This window comes from Diadema setosum, chromosome 5 (assembly GCF_964275005.1).
Source record: "Diadema setosum chromosome 5, eeDiaSeto1, whole genome shotgun sequence".
NCBI lineage: Eukaryota > Metazoa > Echinodermata > Echinoidea > Diadematoida > Diadematidae > Diadema > Diadema setosum.
Genome location: NC_092689.1, coordinates 25,529,638 through 25,551,934, shown reverse-complemented (window position 1 = coordinate 25,551,934; position 22,297 = coordinate 25,529,638). Strand labels below are relative to the sequence as shown.

The window sequence follows — 22,297 nt, the reverse complement described above, 5'->3', positions numbered from 1 at the left end:
CATGGCCTGTATGTCTATTTGTGTTTGTGTGATGTGTTAGTATGCAATCGTCCCGGCAAGCATCGTATCAAGGACGACCCATAACGAAGTGTCTGTAGACGAGCGCGTTTCTACATCTAATTGCGGCCATAGGCGCCCCTTGTTTCCGGATAATTGATCAATACATATTTCGTCAATAGGCCCTACATCATTTTGGTGAACGGCAAGACGGGCAAACAATGCTGTAATCCAGTACCCTGTCATTGCGTTGTAGTACAGCGACTCAATCCAATTGGTAGTGAATTAGATTAATAAGCACTAATAGGTATAGTGACTAACTTGCCTTTGTTTGTCGGGGTTGAGGGTCACGAGTTTGACAAAATTATATATACGAAATGAGTAATTTTCCAGTACTTGGGTAATCGAGGGCCGTTCTCTGATTAGTGAAACTTAATTTTGATTGGCAGTCTTGGTCAGTGGTTCTTGGGAAGCATATAAATATACGCAGTCCGCCTATACCACCACCCCATTCAATAATCATACTTGCCTCTGGGCCTGTTATTACATCGCCATCCCTTTTCAGGCTTTCAGATTACATTAAAAAAAGGAGACTTCAGGATGAATTTTGCAATTTTACTATTGAACGTCTACTAATTGGTTATACTGATGGGCAGAGAGTCTCAGAAATTATAGTAATGGGAATGAGAAATAAGAATGTTTTCAAAGTTCATAACAAATCACAATGAACAAGAATGATGACATAGCAGCTTCACTATTGGTAATCAAGGAAGCAGGACAAAAGAAGAAAGAAATGACGTTTGGAGGTTTTCAGAGTATTGGTTTTTCTGCCAAAGGAACTCAATAACAATAACACTATACTGTCTGAAATGCCCCCTTTAGTGTAACTCCATGAATACCACGTTCAAGTTGACTCTGGCAAACAGCGTGAATAAGATAAAAAGAAAGAAAGACAAAGATAGAATTGTCATCAAAATTGTATGTGAAAGATGAAAACTCTGGAAGAAAAAAGTTTCTCATGTTTTCACTGAATACATCGAATTTTATGAATTAGCACCTGCAACCTCACTGAATATATCGAATTTCATGAATTAGCACCTGCAACCTCTTTCTTCGTCGTTATCTTTGCTGGGTTATTGGAAAGATAAAACCTCTGAAATCTCCACAATCATAATACACGAGCCACCAGGTTCCCGCATGGAACGGTTTAAACAGAACTAGGGGGGACTTGATGCCTTAGCCTCGTATCTATTGCTGTAATATAACATGAGGTCAGGGGAATCAGGTAAAGAACATGACTGGTCTTGAATTTCTTGAAGAGGCGGCTAGCTTACTCAGTACAAAACTACTTTCACTTATCAGAGCTGGAATACATTTAAAGCACTGCAGACAACCTCAGTTATGATCTTTTAAAAACACTTTGATTAGCAAAATTTTATCGTTTTGTTTCTTTTTCTGGTGGTAAAACGGCGTTCTGTTAAAAATGCCATCTGAGAACCTCCTCATCCATACCAAGGAGGTGCGCTCACCTCCCTGCATATTATACGATGATACACCTTGATAATTTGAAGTAAGTATGAGGAAGGCAGATATTGACATAAACACGACGTGTTATATTGTGGAGATATGTGATCGCACCATGTGTACAGGTTAATTCTCAGTAACAAATATAAATCTATGTATACAGTATATCACTGTCATGCGTCTGTTATCTCTAAACATTTGGTTAAGTTTAAGTATACTCTCACATTCGGTACGTTTTGTTTAATTCTTTTGCATTCACAGCATAAAACATCGGACTATATACTCCTTAAGGACACGAAAATTGACAGCCCGTGCAAGAGAAATTATGGCAACGACTCTGTTTTATTCCGTCGTTATGACAACTTTCGCCCCCACCGCTGAACCCGAAGCGGAAGTTCAAGCGGAACCGGAACCGGAACCAGAAACGACAGCAGGAGTATTTGGGATATCCGGAGAGCCAGAGCCTAGTGGAGAATGGATCACGGGCTGGGCAGAGTTCGAGACTTGGGCCGAGGCATCGGCTGGGCCCGAACCCCTGGCCGAGCCTACTATGAGCATGTGTGCCCAAGTTATTCTCTCTCTCCTTGCTGCCGTCATTCTCTTAGTCGGATGTGTTGGCAACGTCCTGGTCATCGTTGTTATCATGAAGATGAAAGTCGGTTAGTACACCATGATGAGGCCAATGGAAATAATGCCATTTTTTTAAAATATAATTTGACAATTTCTTACGCTAGTACACGTTAGTATTTGCGCCGAGTACAATATTATTCAACCAATACTGTATGCAGACGGCACTCAATCTATGAAATCGTCATTTTTTCGTTATGTATTTATATTCAAAAGTAGAATATGACTCCACTGATGATGACGATAATTCGCATTTATATGTTGCATAATAATCTACAAGAATCTCTTTGAGTGCTTTAAAGAAATTCCTAAACATCCGAAACAAGGTAAATTTTTAAGGAATTTGCAAATTGTTCGGTGACTGTCTCAGCCCTAAGATTATATCCCAACTTATATTCCACAAAACTGGTGCTGCAATGGCAAAATAGCGTCAATATCCCTTTATATGGGATTGTTGCAATCATGTTGCTCCTTAGGTAGTCATCCATTTTATCACCCATATTTGAAGCCATCGTCATTCTCTTTGCGAAACTATTTAATTTAACTATGTAATTATATTACAGACAGCCTTCCTAGCCCCCATCATCATTATCATCATCTCCTTCTTCTTTTCACAAAAAAACCTCTTTGTATTCTATTGCAACATCATATAAACATAATATTTGTCGTTGATATAAATCAAGAAGTTGCTACCTAACAAGAAATATGATTATATTTAGCTGTTGAAAGTTGATTCTTATTCCACAGATTTTCCAGTTGTATAGTGCTTATTTCAGCTACTAATATATACACACTGTGATTTGGGAACTGGCTAAATGTTATATTTGGTCAGTTGCCGTGTGTCAAGTGACATAAAAAACAACTGCAGCTGTAATTAATCTGCTCTATTAAAGAGCAAAAACAAAACGAAACAAAACAAAACACGAGCACACTTTTTTTTTTAATTGTATGTACCTGAAAGCTATGAGTGAACGGACATATCTGGATAAGCTGAAGCTCGCAGAAATGTAATTATGAATTCTATTCTACATCCTGAATAGTATGTATAGTTTAGAACTCATTGATGGATACGTTATGGAAAGTACTGACGTAAGTTCAAAATTTTAGGCTGAATATTATTCTCCGATCCCATTTTTTCATTCCCTATTTTCAGATTCTTGTTGGTCCATTATTTGTTATCTCACCATGCTCACCGTGAAATGTCAAACAGCCAAATCAAATTTAGAGGAGCGATGGTATATCCAGTAATAGTCATTGTCATTTCATTTCAGGCGGCGAAAATCATTAGCATGATTCACGCAAAGTGTAATATATAGTTGTATCATTTCAGCTGGAGATGTTCCCCAGCAGAAAAGAAGGATTTCGCCATTATTTCTTTGCACGTTGTATCCTGCTTGTAATCACAGTTAAATTGTCACTCTAACAGATCGCACTGTTACGGAGCTCTTTCTTGTATCACTTGCCGTGGCGGATCTTTTTGTCTGTTTGATTTGCACTCCACTTATCATCATTGGCATCACTGTTCACCAGGGACACACAGGCGTCTCATACTCGGTACAAATCTTTCTTTCGTTGGAATACTTTACAGAAAGTAATTCATGTTATTGTTATAGAATAATTACACCTTAAGTACAATATCACGCTCCTGCTAACCAGATATTCAATGGAAAAACATTTCAGTGGTGTTTGTTTTCCTAATAGGCTCGCAGTATATGAAAACCCAATCGATATCAGACCTTGAAAATAATCCCCAATTACGAAACGAAATGTCATGTGTTATGTATCACTCGTCTCCCTTCTATTGTAGTATACTGACATATTAAAAGTTTCGCATTACATATACAATCTCACACTCGGCCTTGCTTGCCTTTCAAACTCGGTATTCGCTTGATTTCACAGGAAAGAGGAAAGATAGCTCTGCGAAATCAGTTGGCACTGGACCAAATCTTCACATAGGCCAACTTCTGTCTGATTGTAGATATATGTAAAGCTTACCTCATATTCTCATGGTTCCACACTATTTTGTGATTAGGTATACTGCATTTCTGAACATACAAAATAGATATCATGTTGACTCAATGTTTGTACACCATCCTTTCCCTATCAGCAGAACTGGAAGTGATGAATGAATCATAAATAGTTAATGACGTGAATGCAATGATAAAGAGAAATGCAGACATTCTCATGAGGATTTATCTTTTTCTTTCATCTATGGATTTTCCTTCCTCCTTTCTTCCCTTCTTTACTCTGTCATATTGACTCGTCCCCTTATGTTGAAATGTTTTCCTCTTTTCTCGTTACTACTTTTTATATTTAACATTTCGTGTGTTTGTCTTTTTTTTTTGCCATTCGTTGAACTCTTACAATATCCCTTTCCTAACTATATTCCTGGGATGTCTCTCTCACACATCTGAGCGGCACCTCATCCACTCTCACACCCACAGGTGGAGCAAGTCATGTTCTACTTCTCTTCAGTAGCCTCCATCCTCAGTCTTACCGCCATCGCCCTCGACCGCCACGACGCCGTCATCCATCCGATGTCGCGTCGCCTCAACGTCCACCGCTCCAAGCAGGTCATCGTTCTCCTCTGGGCGGTCTCGTCGGGGGTGGCGCTCACTATCTACTTCATACCACCTCAGTACGAGTTCGGCGTTCTGGCCGTCTTTTTCGTGGTTCCCTTTGTCTTCATGGTGGCTTGCTACTATCGCATTCTCAAGGTGGCTAGAACGGCCGCAGAACGAGCTAAACAGGGAAACCTGGATGTAAAGAAGAATGCAAAGTCAACTGGTAAACCTGGCCATATTTTGTCAACAAAGACAGATCGAGTCAATGATTTCTTCCTTTCATCTTCAACTACCTAAAAAAAAACCCAACAACAATAATGCAACATATCAACATTCTCATTGACATTCACTGATCAAGACATTAGATTTTCCTATTGTAATTATTTTCAAATCGCAAGCAGGAAACTGAGATATGATTAAAGTGTACTCCCGTTATAACGAACATGATTATAACAAAATTCTCGTTACAAGGAAGAAAAAAATTCAGTCTTAAAATTATCATTTATATATCTTTATGTACTTTATGAAAGGAAACCGCCGGTTCGGAGGACTTCGTTATAACCGGAGTGCACGACAGTAATCTGTTATGAGTATACTATCAATGTGAAAAACGAACAGAGGCACAATGTCATTACTCTGATCGTACAGTGGTCGTTCTGCCCAGCTATGAATTGCCTTTTGTATAGCATCCCTCAATTAAAGAGGCGCATAATTGATCATTATGAAACAAACTCATCAAATCAGGAATGAAATTCATGCCTTCGAGAAGTAAAATGTATCATCTCGATGGAAAAATTTCGTCAAAAAGTGGCTTACATATCTATCCAAAGGATTATAGTGTAGATAGATATTATCTGAATGGAGTCAGTGTTATGATCGCTATCAGGTCTCATTTTCCTAAATCAGAGTTGAGTTATCATCACCCGAATAGTAAGTTTGTTGTACATGTGTGATGTGTACTAGAAGTGTACTTAAAGCATAATCTCATTTTCGGTCCTGTACCTCTGTCTACCGGGGACAGTCCGGCAGGATAAAACTCTGCAGATGGTCATCGTGGTCCTGGGTGTGTTCGTCGTATCGTGGGTACCATCTCTGATCAGCCGCCTGCTCAAGTACACGGTGGATTTGACGCCGGGGGAGTTGGCCAACATGGAGGTCACGGCCTGTCTTATTGCCTACGCCGGTAGTGCCCTAAACTTCGTCGTCTATGCATTCATGAGCCGGAAGTTTCAACGTGGTCTTATGCAGGTGAAAACCAAGCCGCTGAAACTTAGATGTTCATTTTGCATGAATGATGGCATTTTCATTGATTTCTCTATCACATTAAAAGGCTCAAATGCATCGAATCATTCTTTTTGCGATTTGAGTTAACTTGGAGGATTGTAAAGCTAATGTCATTTGCTATATATTCTCAAAATTCACAAAACCATTAATCTTTAAGGATAGACCTAAGCTTAAACTTTAATCAAACTTCAAATAATCATATCATCATAATCTCGGTGAAATACTTGCAGCAGTTAAACAGACCAAACTGCACCATTGCATAACCGTTAGTCTTCTACACCAACCTGAGTGGGCATGGCATGACCAGCTCAGTACACTCTTATGTTTCACATAACTTTTACCCCCAGCGTAGTTTTAGCCCGCTCGCCATGCAGAGCGTGACATAATGAGCATGGCATATCATCCCACTGACAATTTTGCTATACTCCCATTTCTGCAAGCTTAACAAAAGAAAACATACTGAAATTAGCACAGGTCACACTAATTGCAAAATATCTGCACGATGGTGTCGGAAGTCATTCTGTATTTTTACATCAATACGCAAAGCTCTGAATCTTCCATTTTCATTAGACTTAGCGTTTTTGAGAATCACTAATACTACAAGATGCTTGTGTAATTACTCTGCGATTTGCAATTTGTTAACCCCTCTTGTAGAGTTTGCTTTTATTTTTGTTAATCTTTTTGATGAAGTAGATTGTAAGGGAACGATAAACTATAAAAAATACAATAATACACTCTCGTCGGGCTATGAAATCTTTGAATCTTTGAATCTGAAATTTTGGCGGCCCAAGAAAGAAATGCAGCAGCCCGAAATGAAAGTAACATAAAATTCGTTTTGAATTTTATCTGCCGTATCGGGCCACCAAAAATAAAATTCTTGAAACTTTGGTGGCCCGATATCAGTTTTAGTGGCCCCTCGTCACCGGGCAACCGCTAATGTTTATCAAATAATCTGTACCGGAAGTGCTCGAATTTTGCTCTTAGGTTTAACATACTATTTTCCTCATTTCTTCCCCTGTCTCCACTTCTCTTTACCCCCCTTTCGCTCCTATCCCCCCCCCCCCACCACTCCTCTTTCTCCCTCTCAGCTGACGGGGTGCCAACGATTCAGTCGTAAGATCAACCCTGCCGAGCAAAACCGAAGCGATGTCGGAAAGACATGTATCAATCTGGCAGTCACCGACGCTCCGTCAACCCGAATTACAGGTGACTCTTACAAGCTGTCTCCCGAATCGACGGGCAAACATCTCTTGTAGTGTCCCTACTCCTGATTCAAAGAAATCTATCACGGCCGAGGTCCTTCCAGCAATTAAAGGAAGTAGTATAATAATACTGAATACTCATCAAATTGTAAAAAATGTCATTCGGTGTATAAAGTGTTTTTTTGAAGCCCGCAAAAGGATGACCATTATTATTTCATTATTTCTCTGACAGCAGCAGAAAAGCATAAGTGCGTATTGCCGTCATAATATTGCGTTATTACCAGCTGGATTTTGGATGAGACGGATATTTTTACTTTGATCTTTTAAGCGTTAGGGATTATTAATTCATGAATGACATTTCGTCAGCACTTGCCACCGCTCTTCGCCATGGTGTATTTATCAGAACATTTAAAGCGTGCTGCAGAAGTAGATAATTGACAACACTCAAAGAGAATGATCTTGATTTTTTTTTATATCCTTTCTCACAATAATATGTCAGCATTCAAGTATAAGGTTAGAATATTGCAAATAGCTCTTAACATATTATGCATTACAGAAAGTAAAAAGGATTTTATTTATTTATCAAGAGTATAATAATGGATGAGAAGACAATATCTCATACGAACTGTTAATTTTTTATTCTATAACATAAATGAAAATAATGGACACTCAGGTTGAATAATCAATATCTACATAATTTAAAGTATCAGCGAGCTCAGGAAAGGATAGAAACCACACAATGTACACATAACTTATATCGATAAACAACTAAATACACCTGTCAACAATATAACACCACATCACAAGTACGCACACATTAATAGCTTTTTTCTTGCCTATGCCTTTGCACATTCACCCGCTGTCTTATGTGCATTATTCTCTTAGTGCGCGCTTATACACGCATCTATAGTTTCGGCTGAATGGATTTAATAATGCTCATGCAGAGTTATTGCACAGGACAACCATTAATAATATAATATTACAGTATGCATGTCTATGCAACAGGGATTACAATAACAACATTACATTTAAGAAGCGATTACAGAGGGCCGCCATTGTAAGCATTGCTTGAAAGGATGGCCGGCCCGAGGAAAAAGTAGGGACGTATTAAATTCGTAACAATACAAATTCACAAGTTCACATCTATAGCTGATAACATGTGGCGTCTCAAACTCAAGCGTGTAAAACGGAGCGTTACAATGCAACTGAACGTGGTCGAAGGATTGACGTATACTGAAGAGAGTGACTGTCGGCCCCATTTTATCAAAAGATAAAATCGATTTTGAATTTCCTTACAACAGAGGCTGCCATAGACATACAGTTGAAATCAACTACATTTATATAATCGATTTTAAATCTTCATAAAACAGGGACGTGGTCAATTAACTCTATAACAACAGTGTACTTGAACAATCATTGTAATACAAATGCACTCTATGTTTGATACATAGGTACCATGTAATGTATGTACATAACCTGTCACATGACAGCTTTGTACTGGGATTGTTTGACTAAGTTTCGTTCATAAATGGCTTTGTTCATGCACTTGTCCACATGAAAGCAACAAATCGTTGTTGTTGTTCTTCTTGATTCCGGTTGTTCTGCCTACAATTTGCAATGCAATGAAATGCCAACTTCACAATATTTACATCTGCAAACGAAAAAGCGTATCCAACCACGTCACAGTGTGAACATACATGTCAACACAATACAAACACACTACAAACACACACGCACACACACACACACACACACATATTATTTACACATACCTGAATATTCTTCTGTGTTGTGTGCATATTATGTATATGTTTCTGTGTAGTGTGTGATAAATATATAAAAATTATAGTGAAAACTTTGAGCAAAGGAAATGGGTTTTCATCGGGATTCGAACCCGAGACCTCCGGATCACAAGACCGGTGCTCTACCGACTGAGCTATTGAAAGCCCCAGTTCGGTGTTCGTACCAAACCCTTAATTCTCTTTGCTCGTGTGGTCAAAAGCTATAGTGTGTGTATGTGTGACACACACACACAAATTAACCTGACATAAACCCAAAGGATGTAAATCAGCTTTGGCATAATGCGAGGGATCACCGAAGCGATGCAGCTTTTTATTATTTTGTAATATATATTGCTCAATGTTTTCACTATTTATTATTTGTTTCTGGTCAGATATATATATACATATATATATATATATATATATATATATATATATATATATATATATATAAGTATGTGTGTGTGATGTGTGTGTGTATGTGTCTGAAATGAGAAGCAAACAGAGATTGCGCTGACGTATATCAGATTAGAAGCACTCGAGGAAGACGAGGATTGCCGAGGAGGAGAGTCATGGAGATGTTGAGACTCATCAAGGCCTGAGAACTTGGTGGCTATTCATCTACAAGTGTGATAAGTATGAAGAAGGAGTTAATGAAGCAGTGGCGTATCTAGGGGGGGGGGGGGCAAGGGGGGCACGTGCCCCGGGCGCCACTCCTTGGGGGCGCAAAAAAAAAACGAAAAAAAAAACGAAAAAGAAGAAGAAAAAAAAAGAAAAGAAGAAGAAAAAGAAGAAGAAAAAGAAGAAGAAGAAGAAGAAGAAAAAAAAAACTCGCCCGGAAGGGGGAGGGAGAATGGTGGGGGGGGGGGGTAGAAAACCAAATCAAACAAGATAAAAACAAAACATGATGATGACGCGGACAAAATGACAATGTTTATTGTGTTAATACAAAAATTCTATGTTCTGTGAGCTGAAATACAAAAATTTTCGGCTCGCTCGCTGCGATCGCTCGCCAAAATTTGTATAAAAAGGAAGGTAAGAACAAAACGTGATGATGACAAAATGGCAGTGTCTATTGTGTTCATGTCATGTCATTTTATATTTAGCAGGCAAAATGTTTCACGGAGCAGCGGCTGCAATTTCATTCGTTCTGAAGCGATCGCCCATTGGATCAAAAGAGGGCGTCAACCATTGTCAACGGTATTGAACATACGGGGGGGGGGGGGGCGCAAAAAACAACAACAAATCAAACAAGATAAGAACAAAACGTAATGATGATGCGGAAATATACAAATTTCGGCTCACTCGCTCGTACTAATTTAGAGTATTTTTTCAAGTCCTCACTTTGTTGGTATAAATCGTTATCTATAAGGCCGTCACTATATTTTGATTAGAATTGTAAGATTTAATAAGCAAAAAATGACAACAGTTTCATGATTAAAAAAGCTGAAATACAAAAATTTTCGGCTCGCTCGCTGCGCTCGCTCGCCAAAATTTGTATAAAAAAGAGAAGAACAAAACGTGACGATGACGCGGACAAAATGATAATATCTATTGTGTTCACTCATGTCATTTTATATTTAGCAGGAAAAATGTTACACGGAGCAGCGACTGCAATTTCATTCGTTCTGAAGCGATCGCCGATTGGATCAAAAGAGGACGCCAACGGTTTCGAACATACGGGGAAGGGGGCGCAAGAAAAAAATCAAAAAAGATAAGAAAAAAACGTAATGATGACGCAGAAATATACAAATTTTGGCTCACTCGCTCGTACTAATTTAGAGTATTTTTTCAAGTCCTCAGTTTGTTGGTATAAATCGTTATCTATAAGGTCGTCACTATAATTGTGAGATTTAATAAGCAAAAAATGACAAGAATTCCATGTTTTGTAAGCTGAAATACAAAAATTTTTGGCTCGCTCGCTGCGCTCGCTCGCCAAAATTTATATAAAAGAATATAAGAACAATACGTGATGATGACGAGGACATTTACAAATTTCAGCTCACTCGCGAGCACTAATTTAGAGTATTTTTTAAAGTCCTCAGTTTTTTGGTATAAATCGATATCTATAAGGCTGTCACTATATCTTGATTAGAATTGTAAGATTTGGTAAGCAAAAAATGACAAGAATTCCATGTTTTGTAAGCTGAAATACAAAAATTTTCGGCTCGCTCGCTGCGCTCGCTCGCCAGAATCTATCAAATTCATTACATTTAAATCACCCTCAAAAAGATCCCTTTTAAGTGCTTGAAAAAGCATCATATGGACTTTGTTTAAAGTCCCTAGGTAAGTCCCTACCGGGATGGGGTTGGGGTTGAACACTTTTCAGAAATTAGGGGCGCAATTTTCGTGCTTGCCCCGGGCGCCGTTTTCCCTAGATACGCCACTGTAATGAAGAGAAGGAAATGGGTGATACGTATTGCGGCCATGTCGTTTCGAGAATGAATATGAATAAAATAATTATAATCTTATCAAAATAGCAATATGTACATACTCATGCAGTATTATAATATGCATAATGTATGTATACACACAAAGCATACATAATCAATACGTATATCTTGGTGTGATACTAGCTTGAATGAATGTGTGTGTGTGCGCGCGTGTGTGTGCGGGTGTGTGTGTATGTGTGTTGTGTCCGTGCTAGTGTTCCTGCGTTTGTGTCTGAACAATTTTCATTATAGGATAAAAAGCCAGACTTTGGAGTCAGACAAGAGAACAAAATACCGGAGGAACGATGTAGACTTTAGAGAATGATCGGCGAAGATTGATGGGCGGATTGCTTGGAAGAGATGGAGAGTGTAGATGGAGGAGAATGAGATAAAACAGTTAAGAATAATTATAATGGTTCATAGATGTCCTTGAGAAGCATGGCAAACTTCAACAACATCCGTTTAATGTCTGGTATAACATAGTACATCGGGTAAAATATGTCTGTATCTAATTAGAAACCCCATGTCACAATCAATTTAATAGCTCTATACACTCAAAGGGGAAAGGAGTCCATTAAAGAGATTACAAAAGTACGCGCAGAAGAGCTTGTCGAATTAATGCGAGGACATGCGGTAATAGCAGTTGGCTTGAACACGCATGATATCATGCTGATAAACTTGAATTCTAGTTCAGACCAGTCGATAGATATGAACTATACTGATGGCGTTGACTCGGCATCGGGGTCATTCAGATAACGCCTTTTACGCCGACTTTTCAGGCGATCACGTATCCAAACAAAGACCCGTGATGAGAGAAAGCTTGCTGCTCTAAGTGTAACGTAGCTCAGCTCTGCAACACAGCGTCAGCTGTCACCCCCGGTGAGCCGATAATCAACACTGACCGCGAACTGGTCCCGAGCAAATCAATTAAAACCGTTTGTTCTGCGAAGTCAAACCAAAATACATTTGTTATTGGATTTTCCTATAAGGGTGTTGATGAAAGTCTGCCTGGCTCGTGGATATGAGGATGAGGTGACAGAGCGTTGTAGCTGTGAAAACATACAATCGGCAGGAAAAAAACAAACACACCGATAGAACCAAGATTCAATGAGGTTCTGAAGAATATGAAGATATACTTGTTTAGTCAGAAAATGGACTATCTTTATGAAGTCCTTGATAATATATTATGTTGGCATAAGAATTCCAAATCAAGGGCTAGGGTACCGTGTATTTTTTTCCTCCCCTCACCCTCTTTCTCCCCCCCCCTCTCTCTCTCAAGTGCCCCTTCCTCTCTCTTTTCTTTATTCCTCCTCCTTTAAAGAACTGTCGCGAGCTGGTGATGGGAAATCAAACAGCAGCCAGAAAAGGCACGACCTATCATTTAAAATAACAAAGAGGCGTTAAAAATTAAACGGTAAAGCAATTACTTTGCGGCGACTCTTTTGTTTCCCTCATGACTGTATGAAAGATGTGTTGAGTGCTGCTCTATTATGGTCCCATCATTTATTTTGACATTTTCACTGGCTACTGTAGGACAGTAAACTTTTTTTTTTTTTTGTTGTCCATGATACATTAACCCTTTCTGTAGTAATGAGAGACATGCACGAATTTTACACACATGTTATATGGACAAGTGATTAATGTGGTGCATGCACAGGAATTGATTAGCAGTTTTGTTTTGATATCTGTTTTTCATTGAAGCTGCGAAGGAAACTGTCATTAGGAAATGGTTGCCGAGCATGCCTCGAGTGTCTTCTTCAATGAGTATACTCTCATAGCCGTATGGTACAAGAATATACCATCATTTTGATGTTTGTATTACCCATGTATATTGTTTTGAAATGAAAATAAAACATGGATGAACGAACGAATGAACGAATGAATCGTGAGGTATGATTCATAATTTATGTAACAACTGCAAACTGACAAAGTTAGACAAGGCTATAGAGATTTGTGGTAAATCTGAGTTTTATTGTACTCTGCTAAATTCCTCTTTTTAATACCCTGTTTGGACCTAATTGATAAGCAAGACATTGGTGTATTGCTTTTACACTCTAAAACAACACCTGACTACGTCAAAGAAGGTGTTATATGTGTACAATTTATCATTTCGGTTTCCGCTCTATTTGCAATTATTACACTGCAATTATTATCGATCGTCGTACAGTTTTCTTCATTCCTGAATGTACATACTGTACACACTGCCTAACCGATGAATGTGTATGAGTGTGTGTATGCGTGTGTGTGTGTGTACGTATGTGAGTATTTCATACATCAGTACTTATATGATTGCATGAGGTGTGTCTGTGTTTATCTTGAGAGCTTTATGCATAATGAACAGTATTTTGTCTCATCTTATAACAGGATGGCAGTATTGATAGAAAATTACAATGATTGGGTCTAGTCGTATAGGCAGATTCACCCTATTTATATTTATTATGCTCTCACCTTCCTTTATTCTCTATACCTCCCTCTATCTCTCTGTCTTTCCTTCTCTTTCTCTCCCTTTGTATCTTTTTGTAGTTAGATTTACAATCCATGACAGCATTACTGTCACAAACTCCATTTGTGACTCGTGAACTTGGAAATCTTATGGGCTATGGTCTTAATCATTCAAGTGAAATCTGAATTCATGCATGCAAAGTTGACTTTAATTTGTTAGATACAGCAAAATCAAATTTAGCTGGATAGTAGATTGAAGTGAACGTAAAAGTGAAAAATGGACGCAAAATAGCGAACTCATTTTGATCTACTGAAATTCAGAAATCATAGCGGCTGCAATTACGTCACGCAAATTAGCTGAGGCGCTGATAGCATTGCTTCACAAGTTAAACCGATTTACACAAAAATACGTTATTGTATTATTGATTGAAGGTTGGTTGATTGTATCTCTAACACTGAATTACATTAGAGATTCATGAAAATTTAGAAATGATTTAATGTCTTTCGTGAATCCCTGTTTTGAGCTCCAAGATGATAGCTACAATATCATCATGGACAAATCAATAGAGCGGTTGACAGGCAGTTGACACCATCATTTTCATGACTGTGATATGGAAAATGCAACTGTGATGTTTATTACTGTCTTGTGAAAACAATTTTGAAACTTTAGAATTCCATCACTTTCTTAAATTTTGTATAATTGCAGTGATGATTAATTCTCTATTCTGTTTATTTGACGTGACTCAAATATATCAAACGGAACGTTTACCTATCAGTGCATTTTCCCTTTAAGTTTAAAACTCGGGGTATTAATTGTACTTGTACTCTTCTTGTCTGTAGACTGTGCCCTGTTGAGTGATGTCAGTCGAGCATGGAAGAGTATCCAATGTGTTTGCCGACATGGCAACATTATATGTCGGGGTGTGATGATATATTCAAGCTATGGGGGTTACGTCATCAATCGATGAGTCTATCAAAATATAATCATGCGTGTCTGCTGCAGAAATGTTGTTACACCACGTCAGGACTGCAATCTGTAAACTAAATCCCTGCGTGCAATGATGTTTCATTCAAGCATCCTATTCCATCTTAGGATAAATGCAGTACGTTTTATGATACTCAATCGACGACCTCTCTTGTATGAAAACAGACGATAAGTTTGTTGTTGTTATTGTTCTTCGTTTCCTTTTTAAATGCTAAAAGGTACAGGTTTGTGAAGAAGAGAGGGTGTGGTCGTTTTTCCTGGGAAACATCACAACTCATTGATCACAGCAAATACTAATACAGAACTTTAGCATTTCTGGGGTAAACTTGTGCCACGTCAATGTCTTGAAATTGGATTTTTGTGACATCATTCATGATAGTTCATAGTTGAATTTGAAAGCAAAATTGAGATACTAATGTCAGCTTTATGTATATCTGTTCTTTGCAATCTTTTCAGTCGTTTACCCTTTCTCAAGTGAATTAATGCAATTAAGTTTCCATGACGATAATTTCAGAGCAGATCTCATACACTTTAACGTTATTACTTTTTATTGGATTTTTTTTTTCACAAAAAGCAAAAATGATATTCGGTTTCTCCATCCGAGCAATTCAGTCAGTTTCAGCTATAACATCACTCACTCTAACATGATGATATGCAAAAAGGAAATCAAATAAAAGAAATTTATTTGTCCATTCAAATCGGTTCTTTAGAAATAGGCCTACATCAATTTCTTTACGGTGAAAGCCCAGTGGTTCTATAACTTCAAATGATTATGAATTCAGATTAATTGTTCAAATAAAGGAACCGGCCTGGTGGTAGTGTTGCTGCTCGAAAAGCAGTAGATGAAAGGTCCGATTCCCGCTGGTCCTTTTTTTTAACCGACTTGTTTGTAAAAAATATAGACCAGCAGTTGCAATCTTACAAATTTCATTTATGTATCAAGGGAGACAAATTGAAGAAAACTCATACTCCAAAGACTGTTCAAAGATTCGATGACTCTGCCCCTTGTAGTCGTGAAACATGCTTGTATGAGTCGGCCGACATCCGCACACGTCCACAATTATCCGCGGAGGCACGTTTTTCCGTTGCCAGGATTTTGAGCTGCACAAAATGTTGGTTGCGGATGTTTAGCGAATACATGTATAAACCAATTTTGTGAGCAGATCAAACGCAAATCTTCCTAAACGCCAGTGTGACGGGACCTAGGAACTCTTCTAGTATCGTATTTTCTCGTATTCTAGTAACTTATCTTCAAATTTTCGAACTGTTCGCTCTAGTGTGACGGTGACTATAGGACTCGCAATTTGTTGCGCCTAATATGCCCCAGTCACACAGTGCTTTACGATGGATTACGTCCGCCGCGGATAGATACGAATGAGTGGACGCAGGGGGACGCAGCGTGGACGCGGGCATCCGCAGGGACGTATGTAGACGTAACTGCCCGTAACTCATCCGTAAAGAAACGCAAAATGACGTCGCCGAACCTGCGAAATTTTGAAATGTTCAAAATTTCGCAGAGGGACGCCACGGACGCAAACTTACGCAAGTAACCGTAACCAAACGTAACTATCCGTAACTGAACGTAACTACCCGTGGCTTGGACGCATACCATCCGCAAAAGAATTTACCTTCCGTCCGTTTGCGTTCGCTTACGTCCACCGTAAGTATCCGAAATTAACCGCAAGTTAACGTATCACAACAGTTTCATCCGCTTACGGATATTTACGGACAGCAACGAATGTTGCGGACAATTACGTCCTTCGACGTGGCCGTTTTCCACTCGCATGGGAACACAGAGACTCGTGGAAAGGCACACTACTCCTGTTGCCAAGCTGCAGCGCCTTTACCTGAAGGAATGCTACAACACAGTCGGAGCGGTGGAGAGGCAGAACTGCATGGTCAAATTATATGAAATTTCTCCCACAATCAATTTTCATTTTAAGTGACACCCATATACCATGTATACTCATGACATCGGTTGACTCTTGGTGCTGAACTTTTTTTCTTGTACTCTTCGAATGTATATTTTTCGAAAAAAGCAATATTTTGGGTAGGGGATGGGGTGACAGCATTTTATTAACTTTTCTGGCCGGGGGAAGGTGTGGGACAGGGGCAACTATTTAAAATGAGAACGAATTTAGTATTTCTCTATAGTCTTACCCATGCACTTTACGCTCCATCGAATGTGTATTACATTTTTTTTATACTACTACTACTACTACTGCTACTACTACTACTACTAATAATAATAATAATAAGGACATTTATAATATTATTTTGCGCAGCTACTCTAATAATATACTCTACTGCGCATTACAAAATGACATGCATACAAGAAATTCAAACAGAAAATACATTACTTCAAGAGATGACTTGATATTGTACTTGGGTGTGGGAGGGGTCTTTGAAGGTTAATTTGATGTCTTTTTTTTCTGTAAATCTTATTAGCATTGCTTTATAATAAATATCTCCTTAACATAACCCAGTAAGTCATGAATATCGCTGAACAACGACAGCGTAACCACAGTTTGTCTATTCCATGACTGCAAGTAATATTTTCTTACTCTAATGTTTAACTTTTCGATCTATATTGTATTTTATTTGTGGTATAGTGATGTTATGTGACCCTGCACCACAAAACACACAAAAAGTCGCCACGCATGAAATTTTAGTTGGGAGCATGTTCTGAAAGAGCAGACTTTAAGCTTTAAAATGATGTATTACTCAAATCAAATGGACTCTCCTAACCTATCTAAATATTGGAAAGAATGCACACACTCAGAAAAAGAGTAAACTGAGAAAAGAGGCTCTGAAGTAGAGTGTCTATTCAAGCGCTTAATCTTTATCAAGCCGTGCTGGTTATGCGATGAGTGGGACAAAAAACAGGATGGAAACCACCGGAGTAACAACAATGAGGGGATTATCAGACTAAGCTGAAATGAATAATAATAATAATAATAATAATAATAATAATAATAATAATAATAATAATAATAATAATAATAAAGCCAGAAACGAACAGAAAGATCTGCAAAGTGGAGAGAAAAGCAGCTGCACGGGCAGTTTTGCAGAGAGACGGAGAACATCAGCAGTAATGACACATGGTTATGGCTGAAGAAAGGAGAACTGAAGAAGGAGACAGAAGGACTGATCATCGCTGCCCAAGAGCAAGCACTGTCAACAAATGCTCTGAAAGCCAAGATACAGAAGAGAGATGTGGATGCCACATGCAGGATATGCCGAGAAAGAGACGAGACAGTGCAACATATCGTATGTGGCTGTAGTAAATTGGCGCAAAAGGAGTACAAAAGACGACATGACAAACTGGCACAAGTTCTTCACTGGGAGCTTTGCAGAAAACATGAAATACCATGTGAGAGCAAATGGTATATGCACGAACCACAGAAAGTTTCTGAAAATGATCAAGTTAAAATCCTGTGGGATTTCGATGTTCAAACTGACAATGTCATCCAGCGGATATCATCGTCGTAGAAAGGGCTCGACAGATGTGCACAATCGTCGATGTCGCGGTACCGGGAGACAGCAGAGTAGCCGAGAAGGAGAAGGAAAAGATAGAGAAGTACCAAGACCTTGCCAGAGAGCTTGGCCGCCTGTGGAATATGAGAACGAAGGTGATCCCTATTGTCGTTGGAGCACTCGGAACAACGCCAAAGCAGCTGCGACGGCACTTGGACGATGTTGGTGAGCCAGATCGAGTGCAAACGCTCCAAAAAGCAGCATTGCTGGGGACGGCACGAATCCTGAGAAAAGTACTGGAAGTCTAAGGTTCCAGGATGGAACTTGACGTGATATTAATCTCCAAGAGATATCTTGTGAAGATAGAGATAATAATGATAATAATAATATTACTAATAGTGACAATAATGATAATATTATTAACAATAATAATAATAATGATAATAATAATAATAATAATAGTAATAATAATAATAATAATAATAATAATAATAATAATAATAATAATAATGATAAGGCCTTATTTACCCAGGGTAGCCAAGTCAAGATCGGCACGGTTGACCCATTTCACCTATTTTCAGTCCTCCCACAAAATCAGTGTGTGCTACTTTTTGTTTGTTTTGTGATGCACGGTCACATACATTCTTTACATTTATGACGTTTATTCATATCTGAGTTGCACAAACAAAATTCAGACTTCAAGTTCAAAATTGGATATATCTTTTATTATTGTAAAGTAAATTAAAGGATTACGATTTTTTTCACAACTTGTACGTAATTCAATTTCAGTTTTCCCCAGTGTACAATGTAAGACAGTCCAAAATGTGATAACCTTGCTGTCATAATACACTGACTTAGCAGGGATCGTAAGAGAAAACCAAATTGTCCATAATTATTCATAGCAATCCGTAACTATCCGTAACTATCCGAAAAATACACAACTCTCCGCAAGTGTCCAGAACTATTATGTGCCAATTCGTAAGAATATCCGCAAGTGGACGAAAGTATTCGCATCTGGTCGTATCTGTCCGTATCGCCCGCATTTTTTGCCCGCATGTTTTGTACAAATTTCTGGTGACGGCAAAGGATCCGCGGTGGTCCGCGGAAAAAATTACTTTTTTGGACGTAACGCCAGACGCAGAGCATTATGTGACTGGGGCTTAAAAGCAGAGCTGCAGGAAGCTGATTTCCTTTCAGACTAGAGCAGTTTCTGCACTATTACTATTCGTTAGTCAATGTCGATTAGTATCATACCTAACTGCGACCAGCCCGAACGCTGTGTACAAGGAGCGCCCCGGAGTTATTATTATACCTTGCATTTGATGCTTATTTGATGTTAATTCGGTTCAACTTCAAACAATGAACCGTGAGTACCATTTGTAGGAGTCGAGTTCTTTTTTTTTTATCACGGAGATGCAGTCAAATGGGAGTGGTTCGGACAACTGAAAGGGAATTACAGATTGAGAAACGCGGTTTTCTCTTTCAGCGGAAGAGAGAATTGTTGTGGAATGTTTGATGGGTATGTAAGAGTGAACAGACGCACTTGCGATGTTAAAAAATATATAATGCGATTATTGCGCGCTGAATGACACATGCTTATACAATGTCCTACAACTCTCTGAAGGCATACGAAGGCCAAGGCTTATAACTCGCTACATATTGTTCAAGCATGGAGCTACCAACGCAGTCCCATCAGTGGTTCAAGTTTGTTTTTTACAGGTTACAATGCAATGATGCAGTTTACTTACAAGGTGTCGTCGCTCTCGTATAATTTTACTGACGCGTATATTAAACTCATGCGCAAAACTGTTGTACAATCTGTATATTTTCACATCACTTAGAAACTTCATTACTCCCCTACTACAAACAGCTCCTTCATAGTCAGGGGCCGAAAGGTCACGCAAATGTGTTCCTTTATTCTTCTTTTCACGCTTCTCTGAACAATTTGATACCTTTCCACCATTTTTCTGTCAAACCACGTTTCAACGATGACCGAAAGAGAATTGCTCACATCACACGGTCTCCTTCGGTTTACGCGTGTCTTGACAATCAGGAATGCCTCAGTAAACCAATTTCTTACATTAGCAATGCCGCTGCCGAATTCACGGTTAGGTTGTAAAGGCAACATGGGCTCGAATAACAAGTTGGGATTCAAGCTATGGTTAGGGCTAGGCATGGAAGGGAACTTTCAGAAGTGACGTGGAATCAAAGCTGAAACGGAAAGTCTGTTTATGTCGTCATTCATTGAAACATCAATGACAAACCGACATGAATAATGTGATTGAGTTATTGCAGTTCACACATATATGCATCAAACAACGCACACACACACACACACACACACATACACATACACACATATATAATTTATATATAATATACATAATTATATATGTATGTATATATATCTGTATATGTATATATAGATATAGATATTGATATTGATATTGATATAAGAGTGAGAGAAAGACAGACAGAGAGAGAGAGAGATACAAATCAAAGGGAATAAAAAGATAACATCATTATACACATACTATCATGCGTACACAAGTGACCGGACGGCATCAAACATCGGACATCGGACATCAAACATTACAATTTAGCTGAATCACGCTGGCACACAAAATTGCAGTTTTTTATGTACTTTTAAATTTGCAGTTTTTCATATGAAAACCATTTGTTGATAATAAATTGTCATATGTCCTTTGTTAGAGGTACCACCCAGAGTGACGCGGCGTTGAAATAAAATGCATGTTTGCTGCGAGCGTGTACTTTTTATTCCGTGTTATTATGGTCGATCGAAAAGCTATATCGTGTTTTTTTATTCGGTTTCGCTCAATATGAGTTATAGGTAGAATGCCTTTTGATCAGTGGACAGTTCTTTCCCATATAACTGCTATCCACAACAATACGGGACAAAAACATTTTAATATACAAGCAATTATATTACAGTGATTGAGAAATATAGGCTGAAATAATTTATCACAGGAGGAATCAATGTCATAAATTTTGTAGCGTGGTCACATTCATTCGCCCTTTTGTTAATATAAATGGCGGTGAACGAACGAGGTCAATTAGATTTGTGAGGAAGAGAAAAAGTCGTTAGAAAAAGAAAAAAAAACTTATGTGGGCATGTCCTTGGTGATTATGTGATTAGATATTGATGTAAATTGATTATGATCAAAAGAGGGCTATGGGGTAGCTGTATAGCTATTCATTATCAGTGGTTACTCAACAGGTGCAGCACATTTCTTGGTTTTTAGTCGCTGCCCACATCGCTACGACTTTAATACGGCCTTTACCTGGTGAGGAGAAATAATGTCGCTTTATTCACCGTCGTTTAATCAGCGATGTCTGTTTTTACGACAAAAAGAGAAAAGAAAACCATCATACAACTACACTTCATGAGGGCATTCATAGGAATTATCCACACAAGGTACTTTTATTATTGGAACATAATATGCCAGAGCTAGGCGATAGCTGAGGGAGTTTGGATTGTTATAAATGTGACGAGTGTGGGTAACAATAATGCCCAAACACAATGATGAGCATTATTTGTTTTATGAGTAAATAATACTATGACCTCTAACCCTGTCAACATGGCGACGTGAGAGTGCCATCGACTTGTCAGGGTAAGCATAATTCTACCTATCAATTATAGATTATTATCGATCCTTTCCGGCAAAATTGCGTGTTAGGCAAAATACATGCCGCGTTATGACCGGTGTACGCTCTCAACCAATCGTTTGATTAGAGTCTGCTTCATTATTTCATTAAAAAATAGTGATATGATGATCACAACATTACGAGCAGTGACCATGCTGCAAAACGTTTTGCACAACCCCGCTTAGCTAAAACCGCAAAACAGGCTTTACCAATGTAATAAGACAACTATAAAATGTCCTATAGCTATCCACTTGTTACTGATTACAATGTAAAAGTATTAATAGTGAAAGAAACGTTTGCTGTAATAACAGTAAAT

General features: G+C 38.5%; 2 protein-coding genes and 1 non-coding gene across 3 annotated transcripts in view; 1 reads left to right on the top strand and 2 right to left on the bottom strand.

The window, feature by feature from the left end:
• LOC140228650 (large ribosomal subunit protein bL21m-like) overlaps positions 1-21,145 on the bottom strand; it is a 148,025-nt gene extending 126,880 nt beyond the window's left edge. The window contains exon 1 of the mRNA XM_072308902.1: positions 21,138-21,145. The gene's annotated coding sequence lies outside the window, so the exon portion shown is untranslated. The remainder of the gene's footprint in view (positions 1-21,137) is intronic.
• Positions 1,877-7,252, top strand: LOC140228805 (QRFP-like peptide receptor). Its single transcript, XM_072309079.1, has 5 exons — positions 1,877-2,180; positions 3,575-3,702; positions 4,593-4,935; positions 5,734-5,960; positions 7,085-7,252. The coding sequence occupies exons 1-5, from the start codon at positions 1,877-1,879 to the stop codon at positions 7,250-7,252; spliced, it is 1,170 nt and encodes a 389-aa protein (XP_072165180.1).
• On the bottom strand, positions 9,072-9,145 carry Trnat-ugu (transfer RNA threonine (anticodon UGU)). The gene has a single exon. It is a non-coding gene; the product is annotated as a tRNA-Thr (tRNA).
• Positions 21,146-22,297: the final 1,152 nt, after the last annotated feature.

Excerpts from the sequence above, each read along its gene's own strand:
- LOC140228805 (XM_072309079.1), top strand. The coding sequence starts at position 1,877 with ATGACAACTTTCGCCCCCACCGCTGAACCCGAAGCGGAAGTTCAAGCG. Across the intron at positions 2,181-3,574 it reads TATCATGAAGATGAAAGTCG|ATCGCACTGTTACGGAGCTC; the intron begins GTTAGTACACCA and ends TCACTCTAACAG. Across the intron at positions 4,936-5,733 it reads GAAGAATGCAAAGTCAACTG|TCCGGCAGGATAAAACTCTG; the intron begins GTAAACCTGGCC and ends TACCGGGGACAG.